The 20,363-nt window shown below is 34.7% G+C and overlaps 3 protein-coding genes across 4 annotated transcripts; 1 reads left to right on the forward strand and 2 right to left on the reverse strand.

Moving 5' to 3' along the window:
* Positions 1–305: 305 nt before the first annotated feature.
* PRP39-2 (Tetratricopeptide repeat (TPR)-like superfamily protein) lies at positions 306–5,269 on the reverse strand. Of its 2 annotated transcripts, XM_088822030.1 has the most exons (13): positions 5,024–5,236; positions 4,598–4,698; positions 4,280–4,506; positions 4,124–4,160; positions 3,708–3,875; positions 3,246–3,597; positions 3,027–3,170; positions 2,699–2,851; positions 2,481–2,597; positions 2,260–2,340; positions 2,007–2,156; positions 968–1,915; positions 306–881 (listed from the first exon to the last, which is right to left on the reverse strand). In XM_088822030.1, exons 3-13 carry the CDS (start codon positions 4,425–4,427, stop codon positions 798–800), a joined length of 2,382 nt encoding a protein of 793 aa, XP_088678156.1. In that variant the 5' UTR covers positions 4,428–4,506; positions 4,598–4,698; positions 5,024–5,236; the 3' UTR covers positions 306–797. The 2 variants fall into 2 exon arrangements, with proteins under 2 accessions (XP_088678156.1, XP_012830262.2); XM_012974808.2 differs by lacking the exon at positions 4,124–4,160 and having other exon boundaries at positions 5,024–5,269.
* Positions 5,270–11,192: 5,923 nt separating this feature from the next.
* LOC105951386 (uncharacterized) lies at positions 11,193–13,779 on the reverse strand. The gene is made up of 9 exons (XM_012974810.2): positions 13,109–13,779; positions 12,954–13,020; positions 12,740–12,768; positions 12,450–12,658; positions 12,164–12,282; positions 11,979–12,074; positions 11,817–11,892; positions 11,551–11,704; positions 11,193–11,448 (listed from the first exon to the last, which is right to left on the reverse strand). The coding sequence occupies exons 1-9, from the start codon at positions 13,328–13,330 to the stop codon at positions 11,314–11,316; spliced, it is 1,107 nt and encodes a 368-aa protein (XP_012830264.1). The 5' UTR covers positions 13,331–13,779; the 3' UTR covers positions 11,193–11,313.
* A 923-nt stretch (positions 13,780–14,702) lies between these two features.
* LOC105951388 (uncharacterized) lies at positions 14,703–20,288 on the forward strand. Its single transcript, XM_012974811.2, has 10 exons — positions 14,703–15,336; positions 15,775–15,818; positions 16,119–16,239; positions 16,322–16,442; positions 16,864–17,483; positions 17,910–18,186; positions 18,273–18,549; positions 18,745–18,909; positions 19,025–19,474; positions 19,568–20,288. Exons 1-10 carry the CDS (start codon positions 15,150–15,152, stop codon positions 19,850–19,852), a joined length of 2,547 nt encoding a protein of 848 aa, XP_012830265.2. The 5' UTR covers positions 14,703–15,149; the 3' UTR covers positions 19,853–20,288.
* Positions 20,289–20,363: the final 75 nt, after the last annotated feature.

Here is a 20,363-nt window from a genome sequence, read left to right on the forward strand (position 1 = left end):
CAGTGTTTTGGATTTTGCAATATGGGCAAAATACGGGTCGGGTCAAACAGCGTGCGGCCCACTTTCCGACGCACCAGTGTCGCCATCTGCTTCAGCCGTAAAGCCCAACTGTTTGATGTTACGAATAGCCAACTAGTTTTTTCTTTTCATTTTTTTTTAATATAAATTAATATTATAATAAATACATATAATTTTTTTTTTTAATCTTTTAATAATATAAATAATTAAAATATATATATGAGCTCGAGCTCACCAAATTTGTCAAGCTAGGCTCATTTATGTGTCACCAATTTCGTGTTTCTTAATTTTTTTTTTTTTTTGTAGTATCTATTATATTCATAATACGAAGTTAAAATATAGAATAACTTTGATTGGATAGATAAAAATGTGATTAATTTCATAATTAATATCATCATTTCAATTTTGGAAGTTTGGAATAATTTAAATTATTTGGATTTTTATTATGTATTTATTCATGTATTTAGCTTTGAATGCTAATTTTAAATTAATTAAATTATTAAACAATGTGTAAATAATTTATTAAATTATATGAACCACGTGAAAATGCATGTAATTTTTATATTTCCCCCCCTTTTTTCTGTCACAAAAGTCCAAATGCTGTAATAATTGCAGCACAATATTATACATATAATGCAATTCGTTAGATATAGTATCAGAAAAGATTTAAATATTTCACTAAACAAGATAAATAGATTACTGAAAAACAAATTGGCAAATATACTAAACCCTTTTTTGATTTAATTATTTATTACTTGTAAATAGATAATCAAGATCCATTAATGAGGTGATTGAACCTTAAGATGTGGAGATTCAGAAAGTCTTGATGCACCATCATATTCCGGGGCCGAAGTTTTCGAAACCTGCAAATGCCACCAACAAAACTCACAACCCTCCGATTTATATTCAAAATAAAATTAATTAAAAAAAAAAAAGAAAACCGGCTCACATTTTCAGCTGGAATTTCTTTCGAAATGACTATTTGATGCTGATTTTGGATAGGCCCTTCGTTCGGGTACTGTTGGTACTGATAGCCCGGATATTGCTGGTACTGCTGCCAAAGCATATGCTGCTGCTGTTGCTGCTGCTGCTGCCCTTGTGTTACGTTTTGTTGATACGCTAATTGGTAAGCAATGTCCTGAGATTGTGGATTTTGCTGGTGCTGATGTGTCGGCTGTTGATTGGTTTGCTGATTCGTGTAATAAGGCTGCTGCATTTGGTAGTAAGGATGCTGCTGGTACATTTGTTGCTGCTGCTGTTGCTGCTGTTGGTAATAATACTGCATCATCTGGTTCATAGCCATGCTCTGCTGTTCTTGTTGAGGATAAGATATTGCAGAAACAGTCCCCGAAGTTTCTTTATTTTCCTCAACGGCCCCTGGTTGCGAAGGCTGTTCTTGATCTCTGTGTATTTTTGTCGGTTCACTATGAAACGGTGGTTCCTTTTCCGGAGATTTCAAGGAAATCTTGTCCAAAGAAACTGGATGGTCTAAATTAGCAGCGGGAGAGGCTTCAATTGGCTCGCTCGTTTCCGTTGACTTTCCAGCCTCGTGAATTGACTCGTGAGGGCTCAAAGAATTTCCGTTGGACTGCTGTTTATTGGCTATTTCATCACTAATGTCCATTTTTGTTGGTTTCTCTATAGATTGGTTCGAGAGATTATGACAAACTGCATCTTCATCGGACAAAACAACAGCTTTCGTAGACAGCACTTCGACAGTTTCCTCAGCATTTTCGTTTTGGTCCCTCTGAGGCAATAACTTTCGTGTTTGGTCCTTGACTAAATCTATCGAGTAATTTTGTGATGTAAAGTGCTTTCTTAGGAACTGGGGAAACAGTTTAATGTGACGGTTCCAAGCCTTTCTTACATCATGAGTAGTTCCACAAAGGTTGACAAACTGAAAAAAAAAAACCATTGTTCAAATAAATAATAAGAATCAATCTTCGCATTAAATGTAAAATTACTTGTCTCGAAAGTGAAAATCGAACCTCTAAAAACAAGCATGATATTTGCTCTCGATCTTTGGCATTCAAAACTCCGTACTCGTCTAATCCATTAGAAATGGCATCAGTTATTACGGTTTCAATAATATGTACTTGTCTTTCACCTTCATGAGTCATTGCAAATTTGATCAATTCCTGCAGAAAAGTAATAACTATGAACACGATGCTGTAATATTCCAAAACTTCGTTTATAAAATAAAACTACATGCTAACTTTCATATGCAGCTAATAGACCTACCTCTAAGAGGAATCTGCAACGAGGCACTTGTCGCACGCCTTCGATTAATACATCTCTAGCAACTGCTGCACTACCTGTTATCTACCAGCCAGTTATCCAAATCAACGAATAAGAGATAATAATAATAAAACACTTTTAACCAGATAAATATGCATAATATTAAAATATGATAAGGTACGTAGTTCGTACACAAGAGATTTAAATTTACTCAAGTTTCATACCAAGAAGGTGAGACGGGCGAATTGAGAATACAAAGTGGGAAGAACATGTAGCTTTTGTGCCTCCCTCGCCTTTTTTAGTGCTTTCTCATACGTAGCAGAAGCTGCTTCATTATTTCCCTGAAATTTAAAAAAACTAAAAAATAAAAATACAATCCTTCTTAATAAAGTCTCCAACCTTAATGAGGGATTTATTAAGTATTAAACAATGAAAGCCATACCAGACGTCTTTCGAGGTTAGCTAGGGTTACGATGTTATCAATGAAGTTGGAGTCAATTTTTGTATCACAAAGAATCAGTGCAGCACGAGCACCATTGATATCTCCTATCCGCTCCTTAAACCTTGCACTGAACAAATGTATTTGTGCCACATCCTGCACCATATTTACGAGGAGAAGTAAAATTCCTCCCCTTTAGCCTAATTTTTAAAATAAAATAACATTCACAGAAGCAATCATCGGACAAAAACAAATTCCGAGATTAAGAGCCATAATTTGACTTCAGGGAAAAGAAAAAGTATCCTCAATTATGAATAAACAACAATTTCACCTTTAGAAATGTTTGAGTTGCTCGATTTAGAGCAGAAATAGCCATCTCACGCCCTCCTTTACTTTCCAGAAACTCCACATAACGCATCCAAAATTCAGGGTAATTCGCACATGGAATCAAGCATCTCTCGTACAGTTTAACCGCCTGTACACAAATAGATAAATTCAATATAATATAGCAAGATCCAGATAAAAGCACGATGACTCGAAAAAACCTTACCGTGTCCAAATTGTCTTGCGTCTCAATGAAATCCAGATAGGCATGCCAATTACTCAGTTGATTCTCCTCAAGAGGAGTTGCATGAAAATACCGCCTTACAATTTTTGTCTCAAAGCACATTATTTTCTCGTCCATTTTGCGTGCTTCTTGATAGAATTGATCTCCAATAGATATATATCTATCCAGTGCTTTTGATTTGAGGGACTTATCGGAAGAATCTAGCAAATCCTTGACGACGAGAGAGATTTCTTTACTGGATATTTTTATTTCAGCACAAGGAACAGAGACCTGCTCTCCGTTGTTTCTTTCATGTCCTATTTCCTCTTCCAAATTGGCGACAAATTGCTTAAAGCTGTAGAGTTACATGTGCAGAAAATGTTCATAGATCAAAACTTGAAAAAGTACGTCCAAATTATAATGAGTACTTCAAAAGTTTAATGCAGGAGGTGGAGATTAACATACTTATCATGATAAAACTGCAGCTTCTTCGTAGGGAATCTCAGTGCTTCGATGTAACTCTGAGCAAGAAAGCTCCACCCCTCCTGATTAAATTCATATTTCATGTATTTATCCCATAGGGCATGACTAAAGTAATCTTTTCCGACAAATGATATAGCTCTTCCAAATAATCTGTCGAAAGGAACAAGTAAATCAGTACAAAAAACAATTCTCCAATATGATCCCAATAGTCCATCGTGCTGCATATATATATTAAATATCTGTTGCAAAAATGCGTTGATAAAATCTGGAAATGTTTGTAAACGGTCTTAAAGATGAATATTGGCATGTGAAAGATACCCTACAATGAACTCATTAAAGTTCTTCTCAAACAACAACACGCATACACATGACTTTAACAATTATAATTGGGTTCTTACATGAACATGAACATGTATCCGCTTTTCTCCTGAATAACTGCAGTTTAGCAAGTTCAAACAATAGAGCTACGTGGCAAAATCATTAAAGAGATACGTAATTCATAATTTCCCTCCTAATCAAAATGCCTATAAAATAAATAATTTCATTAATAATACCGACGGACTTCCTCAGGTTCAAAACATGTTGTGCCAAACATAAAATAGTCAACCCAAAAACCGACTGAAAACATTGCCGTTTCCACTCCTCGCTCGTAAATATTAACAGCTTCTTGAGGGCCGCACAACTTCGCCTTTTGAAACGCATACTTCTCCAAATGCCAATGACACAACGGGAATATTGACAAAAACGAGTCGTACGCTAAGGAAATAGTATTTATATCCTCCTGCAATTCAAAATCATGTGTAAATTGGAGAGCACATATTATTTACTGATACTGTCTTAAATTGGGAAGCTTTTCATTAATGTGTACATACTGGAATTGCAGTTACGATCTCTAAAATCAACGATCTCCAAGAATTGTAGTCCGGTGAGCCATCGGCAATCATTTCGTTAAGCTTCTGAGGAAGACTAACATCTGCAAAAACCCAAAATCGCAATTACAGAAATGAATTACCGGCCATTGATTGAAGACAACTGAAAATTTTAAATCAATAGAGAGATTTGTATAACAAATAAGCACCAACAAAATTATCAGTAGAAATCTAAAATCAAAACAAATATTATCAAAATTAAAAAAAAAAAAAAAATCAGCACCAGACGATATGATTAAGCAACATGCAATAGTCAATTTTCATCGTCATCATCATTCGCATTGAAGAAACAAGCAACCATAGCAAAAATAAAACCTAAAAATAAAAGGGGGAAGAACCAGCTACAGTTCGAGAGCGTTAAGTAATTACCTGCACTGGCACCATTGAAATTTTGCTCCGCCATTGGGGAGAGCTAACAACTTACTCACCTCCAAACAAAATTCTAGGGTTTGAATATTGGGAAGGTGTTAATTGTTGCAGTGAGTTAGTGTGTCCGCCATTAATTCTTGAACCCGGCTAGTGAAAATGGTTGTCACTCTTCGTAGATAGTTTGAACCAGGCGACGTCGTTTCTGATTGAAAGAAATTGTACTTAATTTTCAAATTAATTTATTATAATTATCATTAAATTGTAATTATTATGTAACCTATGGTGGATGTCTATGGGAGTTACAAAATCATTAGTGTGTGTAATTAGAGGTGATAATGGTGGATGTTAAGGCTATTCATTCCCTTGTAACTCATGACCTTTTGAATGGTCTTCTTGTACTATAAAAGGGACACCATTGTATGGATTTGATATACACTTGAATAAGAATACAATACATACACACACTTGTTCTCTTCTTGTTTTTCTCTTGTTTTATAACACGTTATCAGCACGATTGTGCTACCTAAATTTTCGAGTGAAGATGGTCCAAGGAAGATGACTCCTTAGCAGAAGATGAAAGGGAGTTGATTTTAAATATTTTATTCTTGTTTTGAATTGATAAAATATTAACCATCTTACTTTTGTTGTAGGTGATTTTTCGTGCAATTCACGAGTCTGTACTTCTATGTCTGTTTTGGATATGATAATGTCCGAATTTCAGAAAATGCAAAATACGAAACTTGTAGCATTTTCTATTGGCTGTTCGGAACATTTTGAATCATCAAAATCGGATCTCGATCAAGAGAGATATGCTTAAAATACTCAGACATGCCAGATCTGTCATTTGTGGTCATTTTTCAAGACCTTGAGTCCCGTTTCGGACCTCATATTGTCCGAATTTGATAAAATGTAAAATACGAAAGTTGTAGGACTTTCTGTTGGCTGTTCACAGCATGTTGAAGCGTTGAAATTGGATCTCGAATGAGAGAGATACAAGCAAATTACTCAGACATGACAAATTTGTCATTTGTGGACATTTTTCAAGTCCACAAAATATTGAAATGAGAAAATTGATAATTGATCATAATCAATTTATGGCTTGAAGCCTAGATCACATTTTGAGACTATAAGTCTCAATAGAATATGATAGACTCAAAGTTTATGTGATAATAATACTCAAACTTAAGATTTGAGTTGATATGTATTTCTCATTCATAGTACTTTAAGTCTAAATGATAAGACTCTTGAACAATTGAGTTAGAGGGTACTCCCCATTTATAGTACTATTCGTTCATGATCAATGTACTATAACAATTTTATTATATATTGAGGCCCAAATCGAGCACGTGCAATCAAGTGACTCGAATATTTGAATGTTGTATTATAACGATTTTTATTATATATTGAGGCTTGAGGCCCAAATCGAGCACGTGCAATCAAGTGACTCGAAGATTTGAGTGATATATTAAAAAACAAAAGCCACTTGCTCTCTAATTTATGCGACTTGAAAAGCTCCATCACTCGAAAAAAAAAACTCGAAGTTCATAAAGTTTAGGCTCAAATTAAAGCCTAGTTTAAATATAAAAGCTTGAAAGCTTATATGGAGGAATATTAAATATAAATTAAAGGCTTGAGGCCTAGAATAAATTTGAAGACTATAAGTCTCAATTGAATACATTAGACTCAAGGTCTAAGTGATGATAATCAATATTGAATATTTGAGTTAATAAGTATTTTCCACTCAAGATACTATTATTTTATGATTAAGTACCAATTATAGGGCTTAAGACCCCAAATCAAGTACATAAATTCAAGGTATAAAACTCAATCCTTGATATTTGAATGGTATATATGTACTCAAAATGAGTATTCATTTGTGATACAATGATATCAAAAATATCATGAAGTTTAAAATTATCTATGATAGTTCAAGAATGAACATAACTATAAAATTTGGATCATTGAAGTTAAAGATCCATTTATGTCTCATGATATCACAAAATGTTTGTGTTATTACTATATGCCTTGAGGACACAAGCCAAATATTTCTTAATGAAAATGTGTCTAGAAGACACCGAGCAAAATATTATTGTTTCATTTTTCAAGAAACAAGTACTTACTTTGAGGTATGTGTCTTGAACACATAAGTAAAAGTAACATTAGATGTAGTTACTTATGAAGAAGAAGAGAGATAGTTTGATCCTCTCTATAATTTGCTCTCTTTAAATCTTGACTTGTTGTTTTGCAAACAACAAGTAAAATATTTCATATTGATATATGTGTCTTGAAGATACATATAATGAAGAATTATAAGAGAAAATATTCTCTAATTTATGGATCTATATTATGATCATGAAGTGACAACATAAAAATTCAAGTTGCACTAGTAATAGCAAAATAAAGATTTTTAATAGCATATCGTACTATAATACGAGTTGTGAGCTAATATTAAACTCGTTCAATTGTTGTTATTCTTTGAAAGTGAAAACAACAATAGAAAAAAAAAAATCAAAGAGATATGTTGACATGAAAAGCTATCATGGTGCTCAAAGTTTATTCATTATAAATTTTCTCATCATTACAAGTGGAAGAGAGATGAGAAATATGAAAAATGATTGGTGATATATCCATTTTACGATAAAGCATGTTGATAAGCTTTATCAAGCACCAACACAAAACCAAAAGAAATTGCGTGATTTTGGAGTCACGACATTGACCAATTCAATTAAAGTTGTAAATTTCATTCCAAATACATATGGAGGTATGTATATGATTTTTTTATAATTGGTCTAGATGAGATGAGATGAAATTTCAAACCAAACGAAAAAAAGGGGATCTGATTTTCTTGTTAAAATTCCAAACCCTCTGCATATTCTGATTTTTCAAAATTTAAAGTTTACTCCTCAAACTTTTCAAAATTTTCATTTTAGTCCGCCGGATTCAAAAAATTTTACGATTCAATCCAAATATTTTTTTTAGAATATGCAGCTCGTTCCTTTCATCATCTGAAATTATGAATATATTTCAACATTTCCAGTTTTCACCGAAGTTTTTAACATTTCAGTCTTGTCACTGAAGTTTTCAAATTTTGCAGTTTGGTCCCTAAATTTTCAAATTTTACAGTTTGGTCCCTGAATTTTTAAAATTCTGAAATTTGGTCATTTGTGTACCGAACCTGTTAGATTCTCAAATGTAGTTACTCTCATCTAGATAACAACCATATCACATGGTTTATTTATAATTTATGCTATGCAATATTTTGCACCCCTAATGGGAGATATTTATATGGCATACATTGTCAATTGTCATTTTAATGAGACAATAATCCCGCCGTTAAGGGGGAGATAAGAAGCCGGTTCTTGTATAACGGCGTGAATTATATGAAATGATCTTTGTCTCATTCACATTTGTGCATGGAAATATTTAAGCACAAAAGAAAAAAGAAATCATTTGCAACAATTTAAATGTGTAAAATGCTAGATGCATTTATCTACAAATAGCAACTTGAAATTATAATATATGTTGCAAATGAGTGCATGAGAAAATGTCTAAGAAGGACACATTTTTCCCATGAAAGGCTTAATAAACGAATGTCCTCGAAGGACAAATTTAACATTGTGATTGCATCGTGAATCCCTAAATGGGTGAGAAATGATTATGGTACACAGCTAACCAATTATACTTTATACATATAAGAGGGGGAGATATATATGTTGGTTCGAATGATTAACACCCTTATAAGTGGTGTGAATACCGTTCAATTAAAGTCTACTAGCGCTAGTAACATCATACTCTCATTATATTACATATCTCATTCATGAAAGGATTCGTCTTAAAGACGATGTTGGGGGACGCCTCAACCAATATCCATTACTATGATATGAGAATACTTGCCTGTTATGGTGGCATAATGAAATTCATATTTGGATGAGAAAATCATTGATGATTATATGGTAGCTACCGAGATCATTTTAAATCGAACCAGTATGAGCCAATAAAGAGTTGATTGGCAAATAAATTATGGTTAGCGTTGCTCTCTAAGTGAATAGAGAGGCATTTGAGACTATTAGTTCTGAATTTTGTTGTTGTACCGATATAAGATCTTAAAGAATTGAAAATTCTTTTCGAATGAATATTCATGTACCAAATTAAATTTGTTAATATTGAGTTTGAAAATAAAGTGGACAAATAGTCCTCAATACTCCCCACATTGTTAAACTCAAAAGCGCGCGTTTTGTCCATGTAGGACATTTTATTGAAATAAATAATGAGCTCAAGCACATAAAGTATTATGAAAACTTTATTGATGCAATATAGAAAATTCTCTATAAGAGAAAAATACATGGTACATGAAAATATATGGATCTCAAGAAGAGATCGTACCCACAAAGGCTACAATCCCCATTTATATGAATATAATTCTCTAAGGAGAATCCGGTACCGGAAAGTGAAATAATTGATTATGAAGAAATATGGGGAGTACTAAAGATGTTATCGAATAACTATATGTACAATTATTTTTATAATGTGAAGAGCTTGAAGCTCATACATTTTGATAGATGTCGACATCTAATTGGTCATTAGTATATGCATTCACAAATGCAATTGACCATGATTATTTGAAATTATTGATCAAATGAATTGTACATTGACTTGCGGTCATCACACATAAAGTTGTGAAAGCCTTTAGTACAAAAGTGGGTAAAATCATTGCGGTAAATTTGAATGCCTTTGAAAATATATTTTTATGATGCAATCACTTTATGATGGTATTCAAAATTATTTGGCATGCACCATATGGATGCGAATTACCGCATATTTATATGGATCATAACTTGTTATTTCAAAGAATTGAAAATGCTTGAAGCATATAATAAGAGGTCTCATGAGTTAGACCCTACGAATGATCCATTTACATATTGAAGAATACGGTATTGTCACCTTAGTGAATACCTTGTTTACAAAAGGAATAATCAAATAAATTGATTCCTATTATCATTTGGGGCGAATTAAATCTTGTGGAGACTCATGAAGAGCTCACAAAGATCATCAATTATTTGATGAAAGAATTCGAAATGAAAATATCTTGGGAGGATATATATTTTGCATTGATCTGCAGATCGAGCATTTGTCGAATGAAATATTTATCCATTATTTGTTTATATACATGATAAAGCTCATTCATTGAGTAAACATATGATTGTCCGATCTTTGGACATAAGAAATATATTCCCATCCTTCCTCGAGAAGATAATGAAGATCGTGGTTCTAATATATGACTATAATAATGTCTGATTGCACCAACGAGATTTTGGCTATATCAAAGGAGGTGGCCGACGAATTATTGAAGATTTGTAAAGTACTCGAGAGTTAAAGAAGAAAGATGACATGACAGTTATTGATGACAATCAAATAACGGAGTTTGCAAATCCATACGTTAACGATCTTACTCCAATGTCTCATGCTGAAATCAGGGGGAGCATGATCTACAACATTGAAATGTGTCGGCTTAACGATCTATTGCCAGCATCAGGGGGAGTGTGATTAATAACCCAACACTGTACTCTTTTTCCTTCGACCAAGTTTTTATCCCAATGGGTTTTTCTTGGCAAGGTTTTAACGAGGCAGTGTATCACACTTTCAATAGTCATAGACATCCAAGGGGGAGTATTATGTAACCTATGGTGGATGTCTATGGGAGTTACAAAATCATTAGTGTGTGTAATTAGAGGTGATAATGGTGGATGTTAAGGCTATTCATTCCCTTGTAACTCATGACCTTTTGAATGGTCTTCTTGTACTATAAAAGGGACACCATTGTATGGATTTGATATACACTTGAATAAGAATACAATACATACACACACTTGTTCTCTTCTTGTTTTTCTCTTGTTTTATAACAGTAATTATGTAATTATTTGTTAAGCGACAGTTCTGTAATTATTGTTCGGTGGTAGTTTTGTAATTACAATGACAATTTTGTACTTGTTGATCGGTAGTTATGTAATTACGGCGTTGAGTGACAATTCTGTAATTACTTGATAAGTGACAATTATGTAAATACTATACATGTGTGTTAAAACTTTGTTCATTACTACAACGAAATTTTCATCTCTCGTGTAATTTACAAGTTATTGCACGCGAGTCTTGGTTAAGTTTGTTTCTCATATTTCCTCAAATATAACAATATATTTCTTTTAGTCACAAAATTATTGTAATTTGTATAGTGTTCATAAAAAAACAATGCTTATTAACTTCTACAAACAAGAATCAAATGTTATTAATCTATTCTATTCATTTCCCATTTCTTCGAAAAAATTGCACGAAGCAGCCCAAAGATCCTTCGCAAGCCTAGTATCGTAAGAAAGCAGAGAAGAGTTCATACTTCTGCCGTTTCCTCCAAAGAAGTAAACTCCCGATACTTCCTAAAAAAATGATTTAAAATAATTAAGGCCACATTAATCAATAACTTCCAAGTAATTTAGCAAATTTCGGTATGATTTTATAAATTTTACAATAATACGTACTGGAGAGGCGAGTGCAGCATCAAGAATCGAGCATACACCATTTTCAGGAGATTGAAGAACACCCAAAAGTTTCAATACATTAAAAGCCATCCATGAAAAGCACCATGGAATTTCTCGCATTATGTTCGTTTTTACTGCTCCGGGGTCCACAGCACTTGGATGTTGAAAAAATTCCAAAAAAAAAAAAAAACCAATCAGAAAATTCAGTTTTATTTTTTTTGGTTACGTAATAACAGTAATAAACTTATAACGATAAACTCACTTACAGAACAGAGAGGTGACGAGATTTGTCCACTAAAGCAACTTGTCGGTGAAGCTCGTACGAAAAGAGTAGCATGCACACTGTGAACATATGACGTGTCACATATTAGCAATGGAGTAATGTGAAATGAATCTTTTTCGACTTGTATGAGATAACATATGCTTACGTTTTGAATACTCGTAAATGTGTGCATAGGGGTAGGGTTTCGATTTCATAAAACACTTGCCAGAGACTGTTTCTTTGTTAACCTGCATGCAACAAACTAAAGCCGGAAAAAAATAATAATAAATGAATAAGAATATTGAACACCATCTATTTCGGAATTGTTTCGCGTGAAAATTGAGATATTACCGTTCCAATGAGTAAATGATGTGACATTGACTACACGAGAAGGAACTGGGCTATGTTCTAGAAGGGGGAGTAAGGCTTTGGTGAGACAAAATGCACCGATATAATTAGTAGCCATCATCCTGCAAATTTGAGAAATTACGAGTTAATCCTTGTTCATCTTTATCCAGACCACGTTAATTCTAAATTCAATACGTTAAAGTTGTTAAAAATCAATCCTCGCTTCCTTTCTGCATACCAAATAAATAAATGAACAAAAAAAAAAAAAATTGGGATAAGGGAATATAACTGGTCGAATCCTTCAGAAGTGGATCGGGCAGAAGTTGCCAAGATTCCAGCATTATTTACGAGGAGTTGAATAGAAGGATGCATGTTTGAATCCCACAGCCATTTCTCAAGTGAGTGTTTGAACTCGATAATTGACTTGAACGAAGATAAATCAACCTCGAAAGTTTTAAGACAAGCATCGCCGTTTCGATTCTTGATATCGGATATAGCCTAAAGCACATATTTCGGTCGAAAAAATCAACACCGTAAAAGTGGGAGTTTCTTCAATGCAAAAATACACAAGTACTGCACCTTCGATAATAGTTCAGATGATCTCCCGACTGCAAGTACGAGAATTAAATGTATTCAAAATAGTGCAAACCGACAGAAGAGGATTACATCGGTCTTCCATTTAATTACGAGAACTGATGTATAAAATATTGAAACCTAACAAGATCAGTAACCATAAATCGATTCGAAACAAACAAAGAAATCTACACAATATATGAGTTGGGGTTTTGAATACCAAGAACAATGTAAAAGCCCTCCTTTGAAAGAGCATATGCAGCAGCAGCACCCAAACCAGATGTGGCCTGCAAATTATTAACCATGATCTTTAAATTTAAAAGGTAATAATAATTAACAATTAACATCAGCAAGAAAAAAAAACAATTAACATACTCCGGTTATTATGCAGACGGGCCTCGACACAGACTTAGTGGTAAAAATAGAGTCTTTCGGAGAAAATCGAGGGTAACATTTCGATTTCTGGGAGAAGAAGCTTTCACGGAACAATTTCAAATAGGAAAATATAATAGAAAATGTCCATAGCACAGCCATTCTCCAGAACTGAACATTGCACATAAAATTGAAACCCTCAATTACAGATTTCCCTAATTCCATCTGTTTTTCCCCCTTTTTTTTTAATTTACAAAACAATTAAATATAATTCTTTTCACCACTGTAACAATGGCTAACAAAATCTGCCCTAAATCGAAGAACACACACACACACACACTAAATGAAGGAGGAATTTAGCTTCTCTATCTATCCAGATAAATATATACCTAAATTCTCGTTCTCGCTTTCACGAACAAAAAAAAAATTCAAAAAATTGATTAGAAGTCGATAAACATATCAACATAAACAAGAGCGCGTGCAGTAAACGAAACAAAAAAAAAAAATTGAAGAACGAGCAATTAATATTTATATATAAAATCGATAAGCTGATAAGCTGATACAAAGAGTTGCAGAAACGACGTCGAACTGTACTGGAGAAGAATCCCGGGAACGAAGAACGGCGGACATGCCCACGTGATGTGCACGTGAGCCCATTGCATATTGGGTTACTTACATAAGAAGCCCAATGGTTCACAAGAAGCCCATTGCATATTACCCACGTGATGTGCACGTGAGCCCAATGATTGTTACTTACACAAGAAGCCCAATGGGTTATGGAAGTAGTGTCTATAATTAGTATTTAAGAATTAATTAAATAAAATTCACCAATGTAATAAATTAAAGAATGGGGTAATTATTAAAGGATAAACGTTTTACAAAATGAATTAATTGCATTAAATATATAGTTGACTTTGATAAATCTAAAAATCAAGTATTACAATATTTGAATGTGCATAATTTTTTTTAAATAAAAATGAAGAACATCATGTTTAGAAATATAAATACTATATTTTTTAGTTTTATTCAAACAAAAAATAACTATGTTTCTAAAATATTATTTTATAATATGCTGAAATTGACTAGAGGTGTAAATTGGAAATAAAATTCTGAATTTTGATCCGATTTTAGAACATTATTGTTCATTTTGAATTTTATAAAAATCGATTTTCAAAATTTCGTTTGTTTTAATGAACATTACATAAAGTTAAACATCTATAAATTAATGCAGTCGCGACTCGAGACTAGCAAAATTCTGTCAATTTAGCGAAATATTAAATTGTCGAACTAATAATTTAGTAGGTTTTTACTGAGTCGGGACCGGAAGAAACTATTACTTAATCGAAATTATTAATTTATTGAGATTCTACTGTAATAGATTTTGAATTTCAACACAATTTCAAATTTCAAAATATTTTCCTAAAATTAGGATTTTTTTTACACTTTAAGCATTGATATTATTATATATTTTTGAATTCCGTCAATTCCAATCCGATTTTTATTTTTTTGGTAATTTCTTTTTTCGATTTCAAAAATTTCAATATTAATTTAAAAGAAATTGGAATTAAATTTAAAAATCCAAAAATAAAAACTTAGCACAAAATCAGAAGATGGGCTCCAAAGCTGAAATTCAAAAGTGTTAAATAATAAAAGGCAAAAGCCCTTATTCGTGTCCACCGTATTTATTTAAGAGAAAAAAAAAAAGAAAAAAAGAAAAAGATAAATTCAGCAAAACCAAAAGCAAACGAAACCCACCGCGGAAGAGAGAGAAAGCAGAGAGAGAGAGACAAGGGTTTCCGAAACTCCAGATAAAAATCTCCACTCCGTTACGGCCACTTCGTCCGCCGTATAAATTGCCATTACTGCCTGCACTCGGCCGGAACTCACTTGCCGTGTTCGTGTGTGCGTGCGTCTGTGTTTTGTTATTTTTTTTCTCTATATTTTTAAATTAATTAGTAAATCGGACAAAAGGGGGAGGAGTGAATTGAAGGAAGATAAGGCGAAGAAGACGTTGCGTTTGCAGGATTAGATCTATTTTACAAGGATGAGTGCAGGAAGAGGAAGCGGAGCCGCCGGTGGTGGCGGAGGAGTACTACCCGTTCCGGCGGGGTCACGGATGGTGGTCCAGAGTTTGAAGGAGATAGTTAACTGCCCTGAGGCGGAGATCTATGCTACTCTTAAGGATTGCAATATGGACCCCAACGAGGCTATCAGTCGCCTACTCTCTCAAGGTTTTTTACTCAAGAACCCTAAGTTTTTTTTTTATTTCCGTTTTTGTTGTGTTCATTGAGGAATTTTCAATTCCCCAATTTTTTTCTATGGTAAGTATATTGCATGAGTTGATCTGAAAAAAAAGATTTTTTTTTTCTTTCTCAAGAGGTCTAGGATGGCAAATCATAAACTAGAATGTGAAGGTTAAACCCTCCTTGTTTTGAGTATTTTTGTTGTACTAGAACTTTCAAGAAGCGTTGTTTTTCGATGTGGATGGGGTATTATCAGAATGTGTGTGGGTGGATGGGGCATTCATCTGTTGACTGCTTTTGCTAGCTCGGCTATTTGTAATGTGAAATAGATTGTGCCATAGATTATGCTACACTTACAAGAGGAAATTGTTACATTATTTTTATTTAAATGAATTTCTCTCTAACATGTGCTTTACAATTGTTTAGATACTTTCCATGAGGTGAAAAGCAAACGAGAAAAGAAAAAAGAGGTTCGTGACTGTTCTCACTCCGTAATTTGACCACGAGTTCTTGATGGCAGAATCTTCTTTCGTACAATATACATGATTGTTTTAAAAAGTGGACAATATGTGTTTTTTGAATCCGTTGGAACAAATTGGGTGGGAATTTTGATGGCTGTTGATTAGCAATGGGACTATTTTCTTTCTCTGAATCATGCAGCTTTTAATGAGTACAATGTTATAACATTTTCTTTTTTTTCTTTGTGATCATCATGTGATTGAGTTTTATGGAACTGGAGTAACATTTGTTCCTTCACAAAAAAAATTCAGGGTAAGGATAGCTCTGAGAGTAGGCCTCGTGGTGCTAATAACAGTTCAAACCGAGCCAGCAAGAGTGCTGCAGATCGACATCTTAGCCGTGGTTCATCAGCATCTCAGTATAATGCTTCTGGTACGTTAGCTTCAGTATTTTACCAGAATAAGTTACTTATTGACTACTTTAGATGGGCTTAACCAAATTGTTTCATGATCAGAGCCTCCATTGCATGGGAAGTCAACTAATAAGAAAGAAAATGGATCAACTTATAGAAGTTCTGCCTCTTCAGCTCCTGGTATATCAGGAAATACCAGAAGCAGAGAACAATCAGGCTTCAGGTTTGTTCTGTTTGAACTTGTTACAGATAATTGAATCTCTAGCCTAGAGAATATAAGGAATTTAGGCTCGGTTATAAAGATCTCCTTTTGTTATGGTGTCTTTTGTGATTCATCACATGGTAGTTTTAAGTGCGGAACTCATTTTTCTGTAGTTCTTAAGACAATATAGAATTACTTTTACATCATAATATTCTTCTTTGTTGAAGTGTTTGTGAATCCATTACCCATTATCTTTTCCTTCTCAAGATTTTAGTGCGGTCAAGAGAGTAAAGATCATCAATATTTCAAGTTCTAATGCATACGTGTTATTCTGAAGTTTAGATCATCCTTCGATAGACATTAACTCTTAGAGTGAGAATGAAGTTCTGAGTTTCGTCTTAGCGCGTTCTTTGCTGTTCTTGATTGTCTTTTGCCCGTGCAGTGTTGGGGCATCAGCTGAAAATAAAGGATCCTGGTTTCAGACAGGTAATGGCACGCCATCTGTTGTACAGCCACCTTCTGGACATCAGTCTGCCTGGGCGGCAGGTGGTGTTACTGGTCAGGTGTCTATGGCTGACATTGTGAGGATGGGCAGACCACATAGTAAAGCACCAAACGCATCTCATCACAATATTCAGGATCAGTGGGAAGCTTCTTCAGGTCAGCCTGTTCCCACAACCGAAGACTGGCCTTCCATAGAGAAACCAGCTCCCACAAACCTGATTTCTATGCCGGAATACAGTGTGGATTCTGAGCTACATGCAGAGGCATCTGGTTTATCGTCTGACAGCATTAATCACCAATCGGAGGCAGATGAAATTCGAAAGGTAGATGATGCCATTGATGGGGGGTTTGGTTCTATGTCCAGTAGGAAGATTCCAGAGGATGTTCCAAGAGGTGCATCTGTATTTGAGGATGACTTGTTTAAAAAAACCGTGGGCTCGTATCAGTCTGAGGGTCGTGATTTCGAGTATCACGAAAAGGCTCACGAGTTCGAGCACCATGAAAGGGATCACGACTTTGAGCATCATGAAAGGGACCCCGAATTCGAGCATCATGAAGGTGACCTTTTTTTTTCATAATTTTACTTCTAATGTCTGTAAAGTATTAACATTTTCTCTTAAGGTCTGTAAAGTTTAGGCAGGGTACTTGTATTATGTTTTTGATATTGATAATGTGTGCTGCTTATACCATATGGATAAAGGTAAATGTTTCACCAAACAAAAAAATCAAAGCCGAAATGACATTATGGAGCTTCCAGTATTGGGTCATAGAAGTAGTTTCCGATTATAGTCCTTATTTGCAATGTCCAAGAAGTATCTGTTGATGTGTTTGTTTAACTTGGTCTGGATTTTTTTTATATAAATGGCACTTTAATCTCTTGCAGAACACGGTTAAGTACTTCACGTCTATTGTTCAATCAATCTTAATTTTGGATTTTTGTTGCCAGTTTCTTGAGTTTAAAAGCTCTTTTTATGTATGTTGCAGAAGAGGAAGCTGGTGCTTCAGTGTCGTCAGTTGCCAGAAACTTGCAACAGCTAAGTGTAACAAAAGAAAATAGGGGATTTTCATATGTGGGAAATGCACCTTCGGTGGTTATTCCAGATCATTTGCAAGTTCAAATTGCAGATTGTTCACACTTGAGCTTTGGTAGCTTTGGTGCTGCAAAACCTTCTGGGACTACGACATCTATGCTTGTAAAAAACAACTTGGAAGAGACGCATAGGGAGGCTGATATTTCATCTGCTGAGCATCTGGACACTAGGTATAGGAATTAGTAATATTTTTCAATATGGTATTTTTTTTCGAATTTGAGAAGTCATAAAATATCTTGTCCGCCTCTATTTGCAGACGTTCGGAGTATTATGTTGACGATGCTCGTACAAATGCTCCTGATGGTAGTTTGTTTGGTAGAAATGGTGCTAGTGGAGAGAACTATGATGTTTCTTCTGCTTCACAGCGAGACGAGTTGTTGAAGCCTGAGAGTGCTCAATTGACTCATGGAAGTCAATATGCTTTTCCTTCGAATTCTGGTTATACCACCTTTGATGACGCCCAACATTTACATGCCGCTCTTAATCAAAGAAGTTCCCAGATTCAAAATGTTGCTCCATTCTCAAATGTTATGGTAAATGTTTTTGCTTGCTTTTGGTTTTAGGAGTAAGTAGTAGATTTGATTTATAAGATTTCACCTGAAACGGGAATAAAAGAAAATGTTTTCCTGAATTTGAAAGTTCTATTTTCTTATGTTCGATTCTGAAAGCAATTTGAACAATGTTTAAAATATTTAAATGCGTCTTCTTTCTGATGATTTTCTTGACAGCACTCACACACGAATTCACTACCGGGCAGTTTGTTGAATGCAAATGTTCAGCCCACTAGAGAATCTGATCTTCACTACTCACCATTTTCTGCGACGCAATCTATGTCTGCTAAATATGGAAACGCTGTCTCTTCCATGGGTGTATCAGCACTTCCTATGCCTGAGGTACCTAACTATACACATAATCAAACCATCCTCATAGTTGGACATGCTTTAGTTCTGGTTTGGTAAAAAAGAAAATTGCACAAAAAAAAAAAATTGTGTTTTTTGGGTATTTCAGGCATTAAAGACTGTCGGTTTGCCATCGTCACAACCTGGTCAACAAGCCATTTCTGGACATGCTCTGCCTCAACAAGTTGCTCTACATCCCCAATATTCTCAGACCAATCTTCCAATGGGGCAGTTCCCCAATATGATTGGCTACCCTTTCTTGCCCCAGAGCTACACATACATGCCCTCTGCTTTTCAGCAATCACTTGCCGGTAGCAGCGCTTACCACCAATCTCTAGCGGCACTACTCCCTCAGTATAAAAGCAGCGCTTCTTCCATCAGCAGTTTGCCTCAATCTGCTTCTGGATATGGTGGTTTTGGTAACAACACTTCAATTCCCGGAAATTACCAAATGAACCCTCAATCTGCTGCTCCCTTATCTGAATCGACTTTAAGCTACGACGATGTTTTGAATGCTCAGTACAAGGAAAGAAGCCACTTACTTGCACTTCAGCAGCAGGTATATATATGTATATGCATATGACTATATGTATATGCTTCTTTCTTTCTTTCTTGGTCTTGAAATCTTGGAATCGGTTGTTTTTTTGGTCAGAGTGAGAATTCGCCAGGGTGGCTTCAAGGGCATAATTCAAGAACGATGTCAGGTGTTCCAGCTAGCACGCTTTACAATTTGCAGGCACAACAAACTAATCAACAACTAGGTGGATTTAGGCAAGGTCAGGCGCCACATCAGCAGCAGCAGTCGCAGAATTATGGAAACCCTAATTACTACCATGCGCAGACTGGAATGTCGCTCGATCAGCTGCAGAACCCTAGAGATGTGTCCGGATCGCAAGGACAGCCGAAGCAGTCTCAAATGTGGCCTAACAACTACTGATTTTTACATCCTCGTTTTTCCAGCCTAATACGATGTGGGTTTTACGGAAATACCCTTTTACACCTATTCAGGCTGTTGCAAACGGTGGGCGTTTTTATTAGTTGTTGATGTAATTTTAGGAACATGGGTGCTGATTTTGTGTTAGTGGAGACATGTCTTATCTTTTTCCACATGCACTTCACAATTTAGATCCATTTTCCCTTTAGTGAGTAGTTCGTTCTGTTAGTTTTTATCCGAAGGTTGGTTGATCCTCTCTAACCCTTTCGAGTTGCGTTTTTCTTTTTTCTTATTTTCTTTTTTCATCTGGATGAGTTGTATTACTATTCTGTGTACAATAGAAACTGGTAATTGTGACCTTTGGGACTACATTAACAGTCATCGTTTAGTTTAGATGTTAGCTTTGCGGTAATGTGAGGATTATACCGTTTTTAGTTTACGATTTGTGTTTTTTCTTAGTTATGAAATATGATCATTAGATCTTTTAACATGGGAAGATGTATCTTCAATGTTT

The sequence above is a fragment of the Erythranthe guttata genome, chromosome 8, assembly GCF_056151865.1.
Source record: "Erythranthe guttata isolate IM_541 chromosome 8, IM_541, whole genome shotgun sequence".
NCBI lineage: Eukaryota > Viridiplantae > Streptophyta > Magnoliopsida > Lamiales > Phrymaceae > Erythranthe > Erythranthe guttata.

What these genes read in the sequence shown, in the direction of transcription:
- PRP39-2 (XM_012974808.2), bottom strand. Translation starts at nt 5,057, where the DNA reads ATGGCGGAGCAAAATTTCAATGGTGCCAGTGCAG. An exon ending in TCGCCCGTCTCACCTTCTTG is followed by an intron (nt 2,341 to 2,480) that starts GTATGAAACTTG and finishes ACTGGCTGGTAG; the next exon opens with ATAACAGGTAGTGCAGCAGT. An exon ending in GTTGCAGATTCCTCTTAGAG is followed by an intron (nt 2,157 to 2,259) that starts GTAGGTCTATTA and finishes ACTTTTCTGCAG; the next exon opens with GAATTGATCAAATTTGCAAT.
- LOC105951386 (XM_012974810.2), bottom strand. Translation starts at nt 13,330, where the DNA reads ATGGAATTAGGGAAATCTGTAATTGAGGGTTTCAATTTTATGTGCAAT. An exon ending in GGGCTTTTACATTGTTCTTG is followed by an intron (nt 12,769 to 12,953) that starts GTATTCAAAACC and finishes TCGTACTTGCAG; the next exon opens with TCGGGAGATCATCTGAACTA. An exon ending in TCTCGTCACCTCTCTGTTCT is followed by an intron (nt 11,705 to 11,816) that starts GTAAGTGAGTTT and finishes TCAACATCCAAG; the next exon opens with TGCTGTGGACCCCGGAGCAG.
- LOC105951388 (XM_012974811.2), top strand. Translation starts at nt 15,150, where the DNA reads ATGAGTGCAGGAAGAGGAAGCGGAGCCGCCGGTGGTGGCGGAGGAGTA. An exon ending in CAGTCGCCTACTCTCTCAAG is followed by an intron (nt 15,337 to 15,774) that starts GTTTTTTACTCA and finishes ACAATTGTTTAG; the next exon opens with ATACTTTCCATGAGGTGAAA. An exon ending in ATCTCAGTATAATGCTTCTG is followed by an intron (nt 16,240 to 16,321) that starts GTACGTTAGCTT and finishes TTTCATGATCAG; the next exon opens with AGCCTCCATTGCATGGGAAG.